This window comes from Ctenocephalides felis, unplaced genomic scaffold (genome assembly GCF_003426905.1).
Source record: "Ctenocephalides felis isolate EL2017-DRISC unplaced genomic scaffold, ASM342690v1 CF-g0.4_SCAFFOLD_03059, whole genome shotgun sequence".
Classification (NCBI taxonomy): Eukaryota; Metazoa; Arthropoda; class Insecta; order Siphonaptera; family Pulicidae; genus Ctenocephalides; species Ctenocephalides felis.
In genome coordinates, this window is record NW_020539213.1 from 56,489 (window position 1) to 78,775 (window position 22,287).

At 30.6% G+C, this 22,287-nt stretch overlaps 1 protein-coding gene across 1 annotated transcript; it reads left to right on the top strand.

The window, feature by feature from the left end:
• Nucleotides 1-17,921: 17,921 nt before the first annotated feature.
• On the top strand, nt 17,922-18,989 carry LOC113381760 (the record flags this gene model as incomplete). The annotated part of the gene is made up of 1 exon (XM_026620478.1): nt 17,922-18,989. A coding segment is annotated over exon 1 (1,068 nt), but the record flags the coding sequence as incomplete, so codon positions are not given.
• Nucleotides 18,990-22,287: the final 3,298 nt, after the last annotated feature.

Here is a 22,287-nt window from a genome sequence, read left to right on the forward strand (position 1 = left end):
AAAAGTATCTAATCAAAATATCGATGCCAAAAAAATATCGTGGCGAAAGTATCGATAGTACTTAATATCGAATTTTGAGTACTTTTCATAAAAATCAAAACATAAGTGCAACAAAGATCTAAAACTAATTGAATATCATATCACAATATTAGAATGAATTCTATTGCTTGTATTTTAACAGTAATTTTTCAATACTACTTTCAAATTCTATAATTTTTCGAAAAAAAGACAAGTTATAATAGTTGAGTATTTTTGATTAAAACAATATAATAGTCTGATACTATATTCAAAAAGCAATACTTTTTAAGTATTTTTAAGCACAATAATATTTTTAATATTTTTAAGTAAAATAATATTTTATAATTGTTGAATATTTTTGTATGAATAATTTTAGCAACTTTAAAAAACCTCTTAGGAAAGCAATAAACATTCAGTTTAATGACGGTCAAGATATATTATCTTCGACACTTGTAGAGAAGCATCCCTTCAGAGCGATGGGATTTAAAGTTTAAATGGTTCCGAGAAACTCAAAACCATATGTTTGCATGTTGAAATTCAAAAATTTCAAAACATGAGCATTTTGCGTTAAAAAAGAATCGAAATATAATTATTTCAAATAATAATATTCATAAATTTCTATATATTAGTATTTTGCGTAAAAAAAGAATCTAAATATAATAATATTCATCAATTTCTATATATTAGTATTTTGCGTAAAAAAGAATCGAAATATAATTATTTCAAATAATAATATTCATCATTTCTATGTATTAGTATTTTGCGTAAAAAAGAATCGAAATATAATTATTTCAAATAATAATATTCATCAATTTCTATGTATTAGTATTTTGCGTAAAAAAGAATCGAAATATAATTATTTCAAATAATAATATTCATCAATTTCTATATATTAGTATTTTGCGTAAAAAAGAATCGAAATATAATTATTTCAAATAATAATATTCATCAATTTCTATGTATTAGTATTTTGCGTAGAAAAGAATCGAAATATAATTATTTCAAATAATAATATTCATCAATTTCTATGTATTAGAATTTTGCGTAAAAAAGAATCGAAATATAATTATTTCAAATAATAATATTCATCAATTTCTATATATTAGTATTTTGCGTAAAAAAGAATCGAAATATAATTATTTCAAATAATAATATTCATCAATTTCTATATATTAGTATTTTGCGTAAAAAAGAATCGAAATATAATTATTTCAAATAATAATATTCATCAATTTCTATGTATTAGTATTTTGCGTAAAAAAGCATCAAAATATAGTAAACGCAAAATAATCATACTTTATTTGTTGAATATGTTTTTATAAAACATTTAAGGTATTTTAAAATCCGTTTCATTTTACATAAGAATAATAAATAAACATCTTTATTTTTAGTGTGGTCATATTCATTTTGGGTTTTTGAGACTGATGACCCTGAGGGATCGTTTTTGGACAATTCTTTGAACAGTTACGACCACCTAGAGAGACTATTGTATTGCATTTGCAATGAGTGGTGTTCATAGTTGGTCGATGAGTGGTTTCATAGATTACGCTGTCGATTCTTTTTGAGTACTATCGACGAAAAGAATTGATATTGGAAAATAGATCGAGCTAAAAAATCGATGGCAAAAGTACTCACTATCGACCGCAAAGTATCGATATTTACTCAGTACTCGATATTTTGTTCTAACACTAATCACATCTGGAACCATCAGGGGTAGACAAAATCAGTAATAAGAAATAATCCACAATCATCCTGTTGGGAAGAATTAAAAGTCAGGTCCTGCTTTTCCAATAACTTCAGATCTCTGGGATTCGGGAAATTTGTAATTCCGTCAATGAACAGAATTATCCGTGGGAGAATACATGATTTATAAATTATGGTTGTGATTTTATGTTTTGTAGATTAATTTTTATTTATTAATTAATTATTGCGCTTATAATTAATGATTATATTTTAAATATTGATTGACGTATTTTCTATTGCAATTTATTCGTAAATATTTTAATTTATTATTTCTAACTGAATGTTAATTAATCGAACAAATCATATGCAATATCGAACGTATATACATGTAATATTCTGTAAATTAGTAGGTGCAAAAAAAAATTACTAGTTTTATATAAAAGTTAGACTTCTATAAAAAAAAACAAATAATTATTTGATATGTTGAAAAATAATAAGTAAACCAAGTTCAATCGTTATAAAATTATAAACCAAGATTCATATAATATTTCTTTAGTCAAATTTCAGACAGAAATATGATAAAGATTACAAGCAAAGTAAAGCAATTACTTTAAGAGTTTCTGTTTTTAGTATTTGATAAAAATAAAAAAAAATCAATTTATCAATTTAGTGTTAAAAAAAAATATTTTTCAATTACTATAAGAAATTAGATGTATTGAAATGCTTTTTATTCATAATGCAATAATAATTAATAAAAAAAATCTATAATTAATTACTTTACATTTACAAAATTTACTTGTTCTTAGAGAAATTTGAAAGTAGAAAAATAATTAACTTAGGTTTACTTATAAAACTAATGAAGTCTTATGTGGTTGAATAATAGTTAGAAATAAATGATTATAAATGATTGAAAATTAATAAAATTCATTAAAGAAAAATAAAATTATAAAATATTATACGTTCGATATATTGCAATGTATACTTTAAGTGGAAATAAGTTGAGTTACGTCAATCATTAAATTTTTTCAAGTTATTTTTATGAATAATTATGGTTTAACCTTTTAACATTTAGTTTAGAATTTACCCTTTTCTTGTTCTAAGACCTCATAAGGACCTTTGTAAATGGGCATTAATTTTTTGCATTTGCCTTTATACGGTGTATTGTCTTTCATTAATACTAAGTCTCCAACTTTGAAATTTGATTCCTTAACGTATGAATCATAACGCTCTTTAGATTTTTCTTTAGGTTTGATAAGATTCTCGCGTGCTATCGCGATTACCTTCTGTATTTAGTTTTAATTTCGTTAGCAAAATTGTCGTATGTATTCTGGGTCTTGGGTTCCCTATTTACGAACGTTGGTAAATCAATTTTTCTCCCGTATACTAGTTTGAAAGGCGAAAATTTTGTAGAACAATGTGGAGTAGTATTATGTACAAAAACGGCGTAATTAATCCATGTATTCCACGTCTTTTCATCTTTTCCTATGTACGACCGTACATAGTTTAAAAACATGTGGTGACATTTTTCCAGAGACGCATTTGATTCCGGATGATATACTGATATGTCAACCTTTTCTATTTTTATAAGTTTGCAGGTTTCTCTAAATACGGAGCTCATGAAATTTGTTCCTCTATCTGTAAGACAGCTTCTGGTATGCCAAATCTCAAGACTATCTCGTTTACAAATGCTACAGCTATAGTTCTAGCCTCCTGATTTGGTATAGGAATGGCCCCTGCAAACTTTGTTAGATCATCAATAAATGTCAGCATATATTTGTTATTATTGTTTGAAACGGGGTATGGGCCACAAATGTCTAAACTTATTTTTTCAAAAGCATATGCAGCAGTTGTAGTTATAAGCATCGGTTCTCGTGTATTTTTTTATGCTTTTCTCGTTTGACATTTTCCACATCTATTTATATATTTTTCTATGTCGTTCTTCATATTGGGCCATAGATAGAATTCTCTAATTTTATTGTAAGTTTTAGCTATGCCCATGTGGCCTCCTGCTTCGATTGTCATGAAATTTTTCCAAAATGTTATTAATTTCTTCATTATTCAAATTGGTTTTTATAACATCATTATAGAATTTTATTTTAATGTCTGTATCTTTGAATATAAATCTTAATATTATCAGTATTTCTTCAGCCTTTAAATTCTTGTATTCGCCTAGTTTAATAGGATTAGCAACATGCAATTGTCATATTTCTTTAGATTCAGCTAGATTTTTTAAAGAGTCTATGCATTGAAATAAATCCTTCAATTTGGCCGTTTCATTTTCATTGTGTGTTATTAAATAAATATATTTGTATCCATTTTCTATAGTTTGTATTGTTGAGTGATATTCAGCGTTTTTCGTGAAATCCGATTTACGTTTTAGGGTAAATATAACCTTGTGTATTGATTTGATTCCGCTGTTTATATTCGGCAACGGATATGTATCGCTGATTGTGTTTTCATTCAATTTTCTGAAATCCACACAAACGCGCCATCTCCTGTTCCCGTCTATATCCTGTTTCTTAGGAACAACTAAAAGAGGAAAGTTCCAAGGACTGTCGGTTGTTTCTATAATGTCGTTCTGTAGCATGTCATCTACCTGCTTCTGAATTTCTGGTTGCTGAGCATGGATAAGCCTGTACTGTTTTAAATAAATTCGTTTTTCTGAAGTAGTGGTGATAGAATGTTTAATTGAAGTAGAAAATGTTTCTGAATTCATATGATCGGTGCGGATACTATCATTCTTTAACTGCTTTAATACGATCATAATTACAATTTACTACATCATTATTTAGCTTAAGTATTTGATAATCTTCAAGTTTATGTAAATTCGGAAATATAAAATTCTTATCAATATTTACTTCATGATCATTTGTATTCAATATTTTTACAAAAATATTATTATCAAGGGATTTCAGAATAGATTTAGCAATATAAACACCCTCCAAAATCTCAGCAGACTCGCAGAACAGATCACCTACTTTGTCTGTTGCGAATGAAAGAACCATTTCAGTTCTAGGAGGAATTACATGTGCTATATTAAAGTCATCTATTGATTTATTATAAGAGATTCCAGCTGAATTATTGGTCGTGGATAAATTATCCCTACGACGATTAATTTGGGTTTCTACTATCCTATTGTCCTTTATATGATTAACAGAAGCCTCTAGATCCACTATATCGCTAGGTTTGCGGCAATCTGAATTTTTTGGACTATTAGCAGGCGTTTTTGCCTGAGATGTGGCATTTATTGCCAATTTAATATTCTCCAAATTTTCTGTCTTTGGAAAGGCTTTTAAAGCCATATTGCAATTTTATCATCAAGAATCACAAAAGCGTCTCTACTCCTATTAGGATTTTCTGACCCTAGTCACCTATTCTTTCAAAACTATCTCTTGTGCCTTGTGTATTATTATTATTAGTTGGCTCTGACGACTGAATTGTTCCCTTATCTAAATCTGTAAAAAACTTTTCCGATTCACATTTTTGTTTATTAGTACATCGATTTCTTCGTTTGTTTACTATGCGCTCAACCGCGCTCGTCGCCGACAAGTTGCGTAGTTTTTTCAGAGTCAGCAGAATAATGCGCCATATCGGTGTTTGTTGTACCGCCCACTGGAACACTAACCAGTTTGTCGTTGACCATCAACGCGAACGTATTAGTGCAAAAATCCAGTCGGGCTTTGTACTTCAAAAGGAAATCCAATCCCATTATTCCGTCCGCGTAAATATCAACGTTATCGGGAATGACGGTGAATTTGTATTCCAAGTTAACATTACCGAGTTGGAAACTCAATAATGTCGAACCTAGTGTGTGCACGTAATGCCCTTTAAGCGTGATACTTCTGCAGTTTTTGTACAATGGGGTAAGAGATTATTATTTTTCAATATAGACACATCACTTGCTGAATCTATGATGAGTCGGCATTGTCTGTTTCCTATTTTAATATTGACCAAGTTGCTATGAATTGTTCTATTGTGCGATACGTTATATACCCTATTTGCGCAGGTGTATTCTTGGTCATCTATACCCCTGGCGTATATTAGTTTTTTGGCTTCGAACCGCTCGGCACATGGTCTGCTGATGAAGCGCCCAAAGTGGAAGGTCGGTTCGCTGGGTTGCTAGAATGGTGCTCGCTCTGCCTATTGTTTGGAGGTTCCCGGGCTGGACGATCCACCTCAAATATGGTTCTGCGCCTACAGTTGGATAGATTGTGTCCTGGAATTCTGCACCTTTTACAGAATAAATTTGTAGTTCTTTTGGGCCATCGAATACAGGTAAGCCCGTTTTTATCTTCTTTTCTTGTCGTCTCGTCCGCTCCAGATTCCTCTCTTCTTGAACAGCCATCGATATTGCCTCCTGCAAATCGTTGTGCCTAGCGGCTCTAACCGGCAACCTAATCTCCGGTCTAAGCCCGTTTATAAAAACTGTCAAAGCCAGTTCGTTATGCGCTGTTTCTAGTACAGTCGCTTTGGCACTATCCAAGAAGTCTTTCTATTTTACCGGAAAAGGTCCTAACATTCTCCTCAGGATATTGTTTTAGATTTGTCAACTCTGCCATAGATCGTTTTTCACCGAACCTATTTAGGAGAAGACTTTTGAGTTCCTCCCAGCCCACATCACCAGATCGCCTTATGTATTGAAAGGCAGCCCCTCCTAACTTATTAAGAGTTAATTTATGAAGATCCAAACGAGTAGCTGCATTAAGGTCCTGTCTGCAATTTTCAACTGTTGATGTTGATGTTGATGTTTTCTTCGGTGAGCTGGTTGCCATTTTTTCGGGGGTAGAAGTTCTTGCCCAATGTGAAAGATGTAATAAAAAGATCCACTTCACTTAGGCACAATTTACAAAACTAACACTTCAATATAAGGAAATCCACCGCTTGACACCATGATATGATATATGTAGTTGGTAAAAGGTTTAGGTATGGGTTGGGGGTCCGATGTTGGTAGAGCCACAATCCAGATTAGTGGTAACTACAGTAGATTCTTTATCCACTAAGGTGATAAGTCCGTCCAACCCTTTCCTGGTGCCTTGGGTCGAGTAGTAGGAGTAATTTTGAGTCACTGGTTTGATAATAGATCTCTTCAGAATAGTGGGCCCTTTCAGTAAGATATTAGCTGAAAGAGATAGACTTCTGGTTTCCAATATAAAATTCACTTGTAGTATTATACACTTTATTTATTTCTTATTATTATTATTTAACAGACATAATCTTTACGTAAGATATTCTAAGACTACTCTAGTTTACAATGCTAATTTTGATTCTATATATTACGTATTGGACGTGATAAATTCCCGGAATGGCGTGCTTCCGCGTTCATGCGAAGATCTTGGACTTTAATTAACATTGAACAATAGATTTATATTTTTATTAAAAACACGTACAATCATGTAATTACAGAACAAGATATAAATATAAATATAAATACAAATATATATAAATATAGATATAAATATAAATATAAATATAGATATAAATATAAATCACTGCTGAAAGAGCAATACAACGAGCACAAAACAAATTCCTGCGGCAAATATTAAACGTTCCTCACTACACGCCAATATAGATCCTCCACAAAAACACGGCCATGCCGACAATTCAAGAACATATATCGATGGTTGCCTGTAATTATAAGAATAGAAATGACTTCCATCCTAACCAAATAGCATGCCATTTATACCAGGAAGACCAGCCGACCAGACTCAAAAGGAAAATATCTGGAGATGTAATGTATGGGGCAATTCTGCCGTAACAGAGCTCATAAAATAGCGTTGTCATGGCAATGCTCTTTAATGCTTGTTCTTGGTATTGAAAATTATGAAAATGTCTTCATATTTGCCGGGCGATGAGGAGTACTATAAATACAAACAAGAGAGGAATAATCATATTGTAGCGACCTGGCAACCCACATCGCACCTCAACTTGAGAGTTAAACCATAGATAAGTAAACATAAATAGATCGCTATCTCGGGCCATTTCACATTACCTCCATTTTAATATTTTTAGCGATCTGAAGGAGGCAACACTTGTCCAGGATATAAATCAACCGCTGGTATTATTCCTAGATATGGTTTGCATACGTAATTCAAAATAAGAAAACCTAAGTAATTTCTTATATTGGAAATGAGAAAAAAAACATACGAAGTACAAAATATATTTTCAAATATATCAAAAACATTTTTACATAACAATTAAATTTTTTATAAATGTTATAATCAATATATACGTAATAATAAGTATTATAATTTTACAATTATAAGTAACTAAAAAAAGTATTCACAATGGTATGATAAATTTACAAGGAACGATCAATATGAATTACTGTATGATCAATAATATATAACAACTAGACAGAGATTGTGTAGAAGCATTTACAATAAAATGTTAAACGTAAAAGAAACGATCAATATGAATTACTAAATAATCAATAATATATAACAACCAGACAGAGATTGTGTTGCATTTACACAAAAATGTTAAACTTAAAAGGAACGATCAATATGAATTACTTAATGATCAATAATATATAACAACTAGACAGAGATTGTGTAGAAGCATTTACAATAAAATGTTAAACTTAAGAGGAACGATCAATATGAAGTACTTAATTATCAATAATATATAACAACTAGACAGAGATTGTGTAGAAGCATTTACGATAAAATGTTAAACTTAAAAGCGATCAACATAAATTAGTTAATGATCAATAATATATGTATAACAACTACACAGATATATTGTAAAAGTTTTCATAAGTATAATGAATTTACACGAACTGACTAATATTAATTTCTTAATGACTAATAACAATATATTAAAAAGAGAAGAGAAAAGTATAGAGTCTAAGTATGTAGTATATAGAGTATATACTATAGATAATGGAATAGTATAATTAGAAGAAATGACAAATAATGAACAAATTTAAAAAGTTAAATCCTACAGACATAAAATATATATATATATTGATATCAAAATTGATAGAAAACTAAATTCCAAGAATTAAAATTCATTTATGAGTCATTCTTCTTTAACATTAAGTTTGCATTTGATAGTTATTTTGCTTTCCAATCAATCATTAATAAAGTTGCATTCTACAAAATCTTGAATTTCTTATGATTCGATTGTGTCAATAGAACAGTGCAGCAGTCTTTTCGGCTGGAATTTTAAAAATATTCCTGAGCATTTTATACTCTGTTGCTATTTATACCTTGAATTATTGAACTGTTTGTCTATCCTTCTTAACTCCCTCAACATATAATAGATGCGTCATACATTTTACATGCCATTTTAGTTACTACATTCTGCTGCAAATTGTGAACATCTAATAAACATAACATGTTGTAATATAATATCAAGTCGTAATAGCAAATGATATTAAAATATTCAGAATTATTATTACCCTTTCCACTGGAGTTGCAGAGTGTTCTCCTGGGCTCTCAGATTGTCTTTCTCTTCTTATATCACTGTGAACTATAGACATGAGAACTATTCTGTGAAATATAATTGGACATTTCTAATTTGTTCACTTTATAAAGACGGAAAGAAGTGCATTTTTATATTATTTCTGAAGTTACCACAAGTTGGTGCGTTACATTTTGCCATATTAAATTTCACATAAATGCTTATTTGAATACAATTAATTACAGAAACAACAAAACAACATGCGAACCACAAACTTTGATACAAAATGGCGATGGCGAGCAAATCTAAAATCTTAGCGAGTAATTTTGACGTTTTTCATATTTTGAAACTAGTAGCGACATCTTTTTTTGCTAAAAATAGTAGTCCTTTCCAAAACAGGGTAATATACATTTGTTCGGAGATAACTCCCCATGAGTTAAACATCATCTTTGGCTCATCATGTTGGCAGCACTGCGCTAGGACGAAATTGCAAGCTTCAGGATTCGGAACTCTCTCTTCTGTCTGCTGCCGAACAGTCAACATCATAAATTACAATACTTTTCCATTTCATTTTCAATACTTAAATATTATGTACATTTTATAAATAATAAATATAATCACACATAGTGTTGTTACTATTTCATTATAAAGTACACCTAATATATCAGCAAAAAGTCTATAATTGGTGACCCCTAAAGTGAATAAAATAAATATAATAATGCACCACAAAGTCTATAATTGGTGACCGCGAAAGTGAATAAAAACACGCATAAAGTGAGAAGGAAGTGAAACATGAGCATAATTTACAAGTGAGCAAGAAATACAGAACGTTCTAGTACCTAAAATGGAGACTCTGACAACGAACATCAAGATCAACAGCAACACGTGCTCAATAAATCACTCAATATCCTGGAAAATGAGTCGATTATAAGCACCATGGCAGCGGACAGGGAGCACCAGCAAACAATATGGCAACTGCTATACACACTAGGCTGCGGCCGCGCAAGCAAATAATGCACTAAACAAACATGGCGACCGCCATACAAAACGGCCATAAGCAAGCAAACGATGCACCAAACAACATCGCAATCGCCAGCAAAAATGGCCACGGCCACAAGCAAGCAAACGATGCATCAAACAACATGGCAACCATCAGCAAAAACGGACACGGCCACCAACAAACAAAATTAATCACACAAAATAAAAAAAATTTACAAGAAAATTCAAGATGGCAGCCCAAAGTTCAAGATAAACTTTTCGCCGGGGGGAGTGATCTGTAGCGACCTGGCAACCCACATCGCACCTCAACTTGACAGTTAAACATTATCTTTGGCTCATAATGTTGGCAGCACTGCGCGAGGGCGAAAGTGCCATGGCCGGTAATCTCCAAACGAATGTAGATTACCGTGTTTTGAAATGTTAGTTGTTATCGTGTATTGTAGTTGAGATGTGTTATATTTGTTTTTCTGTGATTGTTTATATATAGTTATGTTTTGGTGAATACTTTTTTCATTTATTAATAAGTTAAAATGGTAAAGTGTGCCAGATTGTTATAACTCCAAATATAATAAAAAAATGCATGTTTTTCATCTAATTATCAGGTATGTATATAATGATGTATTATGCATATAATTAATGTATCATGAAAATACTATTAAAATGTTATATATATATATATATATATATATATATATATATATATATATATATACATATATATATATGTATAAATATATATATATATATATATATATGTATGTATATATGCATATAATTAATGTATCATGAAAATACTATTAAAATGTTATATATATTGTAGTGGTATTCACCCTTTACAATAGTTATAAATAATATTGTAAATCGATGTATGTAACAGTCAATATGAATTACGCAGTTAAAATGATTCATGGACTTGCAACAAAGTATTAGGATAGCAAATTGTAAGCATGCACGTGTACCGATTGTAACCGCAACTACGCCTAAGTAAAAAGTGAGTCATTTCTAACGGTAAAACAAGCGAACCTTCTAGAAGGATGATTACGTCACCATCAGAGATTATAAAAGCCTGAAGGGAACAAAGTCAGTGTTCATTCATCACCTACTTGCCAAACAGTTCACATCACTCTTATTCAAAATATCAATTGTGTATTAAGTGTAACCAAGTAATGAATTAAATAAATATTAATAAAAGTCTTCAGATGTTTAATTAAATATTCCACAGTGAAGCTTAGCAGCAGAAGAACCTAAATTTTATTGTTGACATCGTTGGTGTGAGGCAACATAATTGTGGTAATGGATCACACATAAATTGTTGTAAACCCAGGGTGCACAACAATATATATACATATATATATATATATATATATATATATATATATATATATGTAATGGCGGAATAAATTATGTTTCATGACAGGTGTCAGTTGATTGACGCCAATGTGATGACTAAACCACAGCATACTTGGAGCTACTCTGATGCGAATGTAGCATCTAGCAAGCTATAACTAGATTATTGTTTTCACGATCGAAAAATGATTTCTCTCGGTTTTAATCAACGATCAATTGTCGGGCTAATAAATATATATCAAAATTTATATAATATCAGTTTCGTTGTAAATTGAGTTATCAATAAACTCACATTATCATCGAGTCTACAACAGTTAATTGCGGTTTCACTTCTAAATAATAATATTTAATATCGAATGGCTCACACATGCCATAAGCTGTAGCGACCTGTCAACACGCATCGCATCTCAACTGGACAGATAGGCTCATCATAGTGACAGCACTGATGAAACAAAATAGTGAAGTGTCAGTTCGGATTTCTCTATTATCTCTCCCTGTTCGAACTGCCAAAATTATAATTCGTAACACTTTTCTTTTTACATTATAAATACTCAAATACTATCAACATTTTATAAATAATGAATATAATTACACATAGTGTTATTATTATTTTATAATAAATAAAACATATTACATATGGACCACGGCTTTCCATATATATATATATATTATATATATATATATATATATATATATATATATATATATATATATATATATATATAATATATAATATATACTAGTAAACCCGACGACCTCCGTTTCGCCACCAGTTGGTTTCGTGAGAAAGATGAAGAAATTTTTTGTTTGTTTTATATTTGAAAAGGAAAAATTTGATTTTATTGCACAACTGTAATGAATTTATTTAGATTACAAAAATGAAGTCTTTTTAGTTGAACTTCTCTAAGTAAATAAAAGTGAATCCGCAAATTATCCATTTCATGGAAGTGATCTTTGGTAAACCACATTTTTTGTTTTTTGGTCTGACGTTAAAACAAACAAAGCGGTTGGTTTCCAACTTGTGAACATGCAACGTATAACTGCCCATGCGAAAAACAATGATTTTCTAAATAATCTATTTGAAATTTATCCCGCAAACACTAAGCGATTGGCCTTGCGACTTGTTGTTGCGAACGCAAGGCGAACTGAAAATTGCAATCGTTTGAAGTCAAACCAAATCGCCAGCAATTTTTTATTGAATGGTGAAATTCAGTGCGTGTACATCATTATACTTTGCGGCAAGAATTGTTCGTTGACTTAACCAAGCATAATTCTGATAATTCTTACTAATGTCATTACTCGAATTTTTAATTACGGTGCGTGAAGCCCGAAACTTTTCTAACGAATGCAAAATTGTCGAAATCGGTTCGTGCGTTCTGGAGTTATATCGTCAGGAAGGAAAATCCAACTTATTTTTATATATATGTAGATAATCTATTTGAAATTATTTAAAACAATTATTGATTATTTTCATTACTCGAAGTTTTAATTACGGTGCGTGAAGTTCCAGCAATTTGCATTAAGGCACGATGCCATGCACCACTAATTTTTTTAGCTATAAACCTTGCGGAGCCCGAGACCTTTCCAGAGAATGCAAAATTATCGCAATCGGTTCGTGCGTTCTACTATAATGTTGCCTACAATTTTTATAATTTCGTATTATATTTTAACTGGCTTTTAGTATTTTAATATCTAAATTGCATTTTTCACACTAATAATTCAATATACATTATTACTTAAGTACATATTTGAAGTGAATTAATTTGACAAATTTTGTTCACATGTGCTCTATTCAACCTACTATCAACAAAATTATTGCAGTAAATGGAAAGGGAAAAAGCGTATGCCCAGCTAATCTTAATCTAAAGTTCAGAGGTGAAAACAATTTGCATTTAGTTACCACCCCCCGCATTAATTGGATTATAACTCTTTTTATTCTGATTTTATCATAACTTGTAATATACTATTTTATAAGTGATTAAATGAGCTACAACTTTCTCTATCATAAATTTTACCGTAACTTATCTTATTTTGAAACGGCAAAGGGTTAAAGGGCTCGAAAGACACTCCAGTTGGACAGCCGCGCACTCTTTAAACAATTAGAACTCTATCAATATTTGTGTAACAAAAAAATAATAAAAAGCAATAATTAGTCTGAAAAAACCTTGAATTTTCATATATATACTTTTATACGTATTTTTCAGAGATATTATAATGAGAAATTGGTTATTTTTTTAAGTGGATTTTTTATGAAATCATGAGTTTTTTGAAAATCGTTTGTACTAATGTTATGGTATTTTCTAGAATCCATCAAGATCTCTCAAACCAAGTTAATTCTAGATGGAACACGATTATTTTATTGAGTAAATATTCCGTACAAAATGCCAACCATATGAATTTGTGACACAATGAAACTTCTAAATAATTTTTTGAATAAGTAATTTTTTTTGTATTGTGACTTAGTATAGTAAGGCAAAAGGACTGCAAATTGAATATTTTTGAGCGCAATCAATTATGGCTCGTCTCCTTTGCACGAATTCGTACGGCGAATCTGTTCGCAAAGTGCGCAAACAAAATTATTGCAAGCAAAAGCAAACCACGCGTACATTGAGAACACGATTCGCTGTGCGCGTCAGTCGCATGCGCAGACCGTCAGACGCATGTTATATTATTTGCATCTTATATTATTTTAATTATGGCACATCTCAGCTGCTTTTCGACAATAATAATGTAGACATTTTATATATAATCATGAATTTATTATATTTTAATATGTTTGGCAAATGACAGTTGTCATTTGTTTTTAATGTCAAACTATGCCTTAAATATTTTAAAGGTCAAACAATGATAAGCGGTTTTTTGTAATTTTTTCCATTTAATTCTACAATCTAACTATATTTCTATGAATCTAAAAATTCTTGAAAATTTCCCGAACAAACTTCAGAAAGATTCATGAAAATTCGAATTATAGTTTAGGAGGATTAATCATTCATACACAGTTACAGAAGAATTTTATATATAGATAAGATAAGATAGTAATATATATATATATATATAGAGATATATATAATTTATATTATTATATGCTTATAGATAAATATTATATATATTTATATATATATAATATAATAATAATAATTAATATATTACAATATAAATAATATATTATATTATATATATATATAGATATATATATCTTATATATAAAATTCTTCTGTAACAATGTAAGTTTCATTAATCCTCCTAAACTATAATTCGGATTTTCATGAATCTTCCTGAAGTTTGTTCGAGAAATTTTCTAGAATGTTCTGATTCATAGAAATATAGTTAGATTGTAGAAATAAATAGAAAAAATTACAAAAAACCGCTTATCATTGTTTGCCCTTGAGAATATTTGAAGCTTAGTTTGACATTAAAAACAATTGAAGACTGTCATTTGCCAAACATTTCTATTCACTTATAGACTAAGGCAATATTAAAATATAATAAATTCATGATTATGAATAAGGAAAATGTAATGTCTACATTATTAATGCCGAAAAGCAGCAGAGATGTGCCATGTTCCATCCGAGCCAATCTGACAGTCCGAAACTGTTTCAAACTAGACCAAACTCTTTCTGATTTTTTCACGGCAGTTGGCAATGGTTTGGTTTGGATACATCCAACGCGTTCGAACTCGGAGCTCACTCGATAATAATAATAATTATTAAATTAATATATTATTTTAATACATAAATATAAGTTAATATATATATATATATATATATATATATATATATATTAAACATATTCTAATAAAATATAACTTAATTATATCAATGAATTTGCTTTTTAATATTTTCTAGTTATATCGTTATGTCGCTTTAATCTAATATTCTACAATGTTTGGACTCTTGTAAATTCATTAAATTTTTAATGTTTTATTTGAGATTAAATAACATTATATTTTAATCGTATTGAATTGCGGAGTTTTTGTTTGTGACGGGTACAAACACAAAATGATAGTTTTAAACTCATCGGACTTGATGGAATGCATTACTGACAATTTGCGAACAGATTCGCCGTACGAATTCGTGCAAAGGAGACGAGCCATAGTTTATAGTTTATAGTTTATAGTTTGGTGAAAAGTCTCAGACATAAAGAAATTTCACCTCTAAACGCTTTATTGTACGTTACATAATCATGAACATTACCACTTAATTTCTGAGTGACTTTGAACATGGGTAACGCGTATTTACGCTAAAATATGAAAAAACAAAACAAAAAATTAAATATATATATATATCGGAGATCATGAAACCGCAAGTGACGCGATCCGAGTTCATCCCAAGTCTGGAATGAAAAGAAAAATTAGATATGTTCAGTTGAGACCAACTGAAACATTTTAGATAATCAATGCATGTTTTCAGAATATGATGCACAATTTAATATCTTCCTTTTGGGCACCGTTAGAAGATCAGGAATAATAAATGCAATGTCGACAGTTGCTGATAGAAAATAGACTTGAATCAATCCTGTCCGTTAATGTGCGTCAAATTCTAATGTGGATCTGCAAAAAGGAAGAAGCGCAGTATCAAAAAAGAAATATAATAATAAATGAATTTGAATAAAAGATATTTTATATAGAAAGGGTTAGTAAAATTTATTAAATAATAAAATTTAGGGAAAAGATGACATGAATGAGAGGCAGATGATTACTAAATTATCATTGGTTAGCAAAGTATTGTTTAATATCAAAATTAACAAATTCTGAAATATCATAGAAATATTGAGCTTTTAAGAATTTTACTATAGTATTGTGGAATTTATGATTATTTAGTTTTCGTATGTGAAGTGGTAGTAAGTTAAAAAGTTGAATTCCAAATCCGTCAATTGAGTTAAAAGACGTTGCAAGTTTAAATACTGGTGCTTTAATAGTTAAGTTTCTTGTCTTGTAATGAGAATTTGACATTGAAGACAAATTGAAACGTTCGGGATTATTTTTTATAAACGATAAAGTAATGAGCAAAAATATACTGGGAACGGTAAGGATACTATGTTCACGAAAAATGTTTTTACAAGAAGATAATATGACAAGATGGCGTCAAATAAACATGAGTGTGCAAAGTGTGCTAAAGAAATTAGAGAAAACGTCAGTAGTTTGTGCTGTATTAATTGTAAAAAGTGGTACCATAAAAAGTGTAGTGGGTTGGATAGCGCTGAATTCAATAGATTGGCAATTAGCTTTAAAAAAACTTGGTATTGTGGCGGCTGTGATTTGGAGGTTAGCCTCATTTTTTCTGAAGAGGAGGATGACAACTGTAATACAGTGTCGACACCTATACTACAACAGCTGGAATCTCTTTTAGAGTCGAAGTTTTTAAACATTTGGAACCATTTAAGCAGGAATTAAGAGATTTGAAAAAAAATGTAAAAACTTTGGAAGGGGATATAAAGAGTTTGAAGGAGTCTAGTAAAACCATAGAAAATGTTAAAAAAGTCTGTGATAATAATAGCAATGTTTTATCAGAACTGGGTAAAAAGGTTTTGAAAATAGAGGACAGATTAGATTTTAGTATCAACGATATGCTTCGTGAGCTGACGATCGAAACGACGCGAAAATTGTATCATGGATACAATATCCCAGAATCAAATAAGAGTACTGGAATTGAAAGGCAACAGGAGGACACCGTTAGCTTCACACACCTCCTACCTGTTAACTGTAATATCAAGACTGGGGACATGAAAATCACTAGAATTGGTAGGCCATCTCAGGGGAAGGTTCGCCAGTTAAGATAACACTATCCTCAAAAGATGAAGTAAATATAGTTTTAAGATCCAAGTTGAATAATGACAGCGTTAAACTAACGCATGACCTAACATTGAATCAAAGGGAAAAAATAAAGAACCGCGAAAAGAACTGCAAAGCAGAGAAGAGAATGGAGAGAAGAATCTGGTAATTAGATATAAATTTGTGAGCCTTTTATTGAAAGAAAGATTATTTCAGAGTGCTCATCGAGGTTCAGAAACAAATTAGATAACATCTCTATATTGTACCAGAATGCAAGAGGATTACGGACATTAAGGAGTTTTATTCAACAACAGCGTCTAGTGGGGGATATCATTTGTATTTCTGAATCATGGTTAAATAATAGTATTGCTGATGGCGAAGTGATAGATAATACATATAGATTATTTAGAAGAGATCGAGATAATGTACCTAATCAGAAGCAACGAGGAGGAGGTGTTTTCATCGGAGTGAAAAAACACATCCAAGGCAGATCTGATAAGTGTTACCCACCAGGATATCGAACAAGTATTTGTAAAAATTAAGTTAGGGTCAGATCTATTAATTATTGGAAATGTTTATATTCCTCCATTGAGCGATATATGTATTCATGAGAAACACGTTAATGATCTTATTAACATAGTCAAGAAATACCAGGTTGTAAAATTCTATTCATGGGTGACTTCAATCTTCCTGATACTAGATGGAGCTACATGGCACGGAAGAATTTTTTGGTGACTCAGTACAAGCGGGTTTCGTCATGGAGCATTGTTCACTAATTGGGCTGTCACAAATGAACAAGGTGGCAAATAGTAATGGTAATTATCTTGATCTCTTCTTCACTAATTGTGATCTGTTAGTTAAGAAGTCGTTTAACCTGGTACCGGAGGACAAGTATCATCCTGCAATTGGAACAGAAATTAAATATTTTGATACAATTAAACCTAGAGTAGTGAAATACTTCAACTTCAAGAAGGGTGACTATGGCGCTCTCAACAACCTTCTCTTGCAAGCGAACTGGATATCTATGTATCAGATGAATAACATTGATGATATTATTGCTCATTTTTATAGTATTATCTGGGATGGAATATTTACCACAGTACCTCAAGTAAGCAAGAAGTGCAGTAGATATCCGTGCTGGTTTAGCAAAGATTTAATTAGCAAAATAAAGGCAAAGAGAGACGCTCACAGTACTTATAAGCGAACGGGTTATGGAACTGATTATACAGCTTTCAGCAACTTAAGAAATGATTGTAAGAAGATGAGTATCCAGTGCTACAATGACTTCACTTTTAGGGCAGAAGAAAAAATAAAAGACAATCCTCAGTACTTCTGGAAATACATTAAGATGAAAAAAAGTTCTGATAGGGGTATTCCTACATCTATGGAATGGATTGACAAAAAGGCAGATGGAGCAGAAAATATATGTAACTTGTTTGCGGCATTTTTCAAGAGCACATATGATAGGGAATCAAAATTACTACCAAATGAATTTGACGCACTACTAAATGGTCTGTCCAATGGCAACACTAACCTGAGTAAGATCGAAATCAGTTTTGATGAATTGCTCCAAGGATTGCTATCATTGGACAGTTCCATGGGATTTGGGCCAGATGGAATACCAAACTTGTTACTAAGAGAATGTTCAGTGGGCTTGTGTGAACCTTTAAGTTTTATCTTCAATAAGTCATTGAAATGGGGTGTGTTTCCAGTTGTCTGGAAAGATGCATATGCTGTCCCTGTGTTCAAATCAGGTGTGAAATCTAATGTATGTAACTACAGACAAATTTGCATTCAATCCGCTCTACCCAAATTATTTGAAAAATTAATTTATAGTAAAATTGAATTTTGGTTTAGAAGCACTCTAATTAATCAACAACATGGTTTTTATAAGGGCAGGTCTACAACTACTAATCTCATGACATATGTGGAATATATAATGCATCAACTTGAGAACAGAATGGAAACACACGCTATATACACAGACTTCAGTAAAGCCTTCGATTTGGTTAATCATGATGTGCTCTTGATGAAGCTTAATAAATATGGGATTTCTGGCCGGTTATATAATTGGTTTGAAACCTATTTAAGAGGTAGGAAACTACGGGTGAAATTAATTGACTCCATTTCAGATGAATTTACGGTCTCTTCAGGAGTGCCGCAAGGATCTCATCTTGGACCGTTGTTATTTTGTATATTTGTGAACGACATTGGCAATGGTTTCTTGTCTGAGTTTTCATTATTTGCGGATGACTTTAAAATATACAGAGGCATAAGGAACGAAAGTGATTTGTGTGCACTCCAGGAAGACCTAAATCGTTTATTTAGATGGTGTGAATTAAATAAATTTAAACAGAATGTTAGTAAATGCGCAGTCATTAAATTTTGTCGCGGCAGTGAAAGCCACTCTAATCATCGTTATTCATAGCAGAAGAAGTACTTCCGCAGGTAGATGGTATTCGTGACTTGGAGTATATATAGATAGAAGGCTAGCATTCGATGGTCACTTGAACAATATTGTGTCGAGGGCAAATAGTATACTCGGTGGTCTGCTCAGAAACAGTGGAGATTTTCAAAATGATGCTACCCTGAGTGTACTATTTGATACCTTAGTTAGACCAATTTTAGAGTATGGGTGTATAATTTGGGACCCGATTTACCAATATCAAATTGACAGAATTGAATCTGTCCAGAAAAAATTTGTCAACCATATAAGATTCCGCCGATATAAGAATAATATTCAGATACGTCGGTCCCAAATGTACAACCATCTAAACATTACGCCACTCGATGCTAGACGAAAATACCTCACCTTCTGCTATGGAGTAAATATTGTGAAAGGTGCTTTACATGTGCCTGAACTTCTTGAACGATTCAAATTTGTTATACCTAATGTTAGGTTACGTTACAATAGAACTTTAGAAATACCCACTGTTAAAACCAAATTTGTTTCACGCGCACCCATATTCAGAATTTCGAAAGTAATAAATGAATTTGCTTCTGAGATTGATATATTTGGTCTGTCGGTGTCGAATATAAAAAATCATGCCAGAAAAATGATCCTTCAAGACTGTCTTAAGTAGTGATTTATAGTTTATTAAGTGTTTAATTTTATTAGTTTTTATTAAATGTTTTAATTTTATTAGTTTTTATTTAATGTTTTATATTTGTAGTTTATATATATTAAGTGTTATGTATATTTACAAATCTATATATGAATTCTTAATACTCAAATTTTCTCATATTATCTTTAGTTTATAATTTGTACACTTTAGAATGTAATTATATTGTATTATTGCCTTGGGCGTTAAATAAATAAATAAATAAATAAATAAATAAATAAATAAATAAATAAATAAATAAAGAACTAATAGAAAAAATTATTCTCAAAGCTCTTTTTTGAAGTTTGAAAATGCGGTTAAGAGATGGAGAGAACCCCCAAAACTGGATTCCATATGCGATGTGTGAGTAAAAATTGGAATAGTAAATTGAGAGAAGACAATTTAAACTAACCTTAGATTTAAGAACTCTTAACATAAAACACGTTTTCGTTAAATTGGGTGTTAGTATAGAATCAATGTGATAGTCCCAATTTAAGTTTTTATGCTTCGAGATAGAAGAAAATTTGAAAATAGTATCATTTACGTTCAGCGAGCTTATCTCATTATTAATTTTATTAACGGTACGAAATAACATTATTTGGGTTTTATCATTATTGAGTAAAAGATTATTGGATTTAAACCAATTGGAAATTAAAGCCATTACTAAATTTAATTTGTTACATATTTCTTCCAAAGAATTTCCATTAACAATAATACTATAGTGTCATCAGCAAAAAGAATAAATTTACAAAGATCTGAACAATTTGGAAGATCATTTAAATATATAAGAATAATAAAGGTCCAAGTATTGAACCTTGAGGGACACCGAGTTTGATATTTAATTTGTCTAATATTATTACCGAACCATCATCATCGCTCAAGTAAACAGACTGAGTCCTGTTTGATAAATAAGACGAAAATAAGTCAAGAGCTAAGTGATTGCGTTCAAAAATATTCAATTTGCAGTCGTTTTGCCTTACTATACTAAGTCACAATACAAAAAAAATTATTTAGAAGATTCATTGTGTCAAAAATTCATATGTTTGTCATTGGGTACGGAATATTTACTCAATGGAGCGCTTTCGGTCTGAACCTTTTTTACTGTTTTCCATTTTGTTTGGAATTTTGGAACTAGTTTCATCTTACTCTTCAGAAGTGAAAACAATTTAGACTCCTTTACCACTTCTCGGGTGGATGACATTTCTTTTCAGTGGTGTAATTTTACTTTTTCAAATAACGTTGGGTTTCGATAAAAGAACTAATTATAAGAGAAAAATGTTTAATAAAGTTTTTCAAAAAGCAAATACTTTTCAAGTTACTGGCAACTGAAAATTTTGTTTCTTTTTTGCGTTTTTCATCATTTTTTGCTAATATCTTCAAAAATATACATTTTAACAAAAATCATGTAATGAACAAAATTATATTAATTGAAATCTTAATAAATCGCTATTTTATAGTGTTTGAATAGGAACATTTTTAGGCTAGATATGAAAATGGGTTTTTTTAGTGCTCAAAATAAGCTTTAAAATGGGTACTTCTGCGTGTAAAATGAGTAACTATAATGCAAATAAAAGACGCATATAATGTTTTTTCATTTAAATCAAATAGTTTTTCAGAGCCATTTCCACCAAATTTAAAAATAATCGTATTCCATTTAGAATTAACTTGGTTTAAGAGATCTTGATGGATTCTAGAAAATGCCACAACTTTAGTACAAACGATTTTCAAAAAACTCATGATTTCATGAAAAAAAAACATAAAAAAACATCCAATTTCTCATTATAATATCTCTGAAAGAATACGTATAAAAGTATATATATATATATATATATATATATATATAATATTCGAGGTATTTTTCTGACTAATTATTGTTGTTTATTATTTTTCCATTACACAAATATTGATAGAGGTATTAATTAAGGATGCGCGGCTGTCCAACCAGAGGTCTTTCGAGCCCTTTAA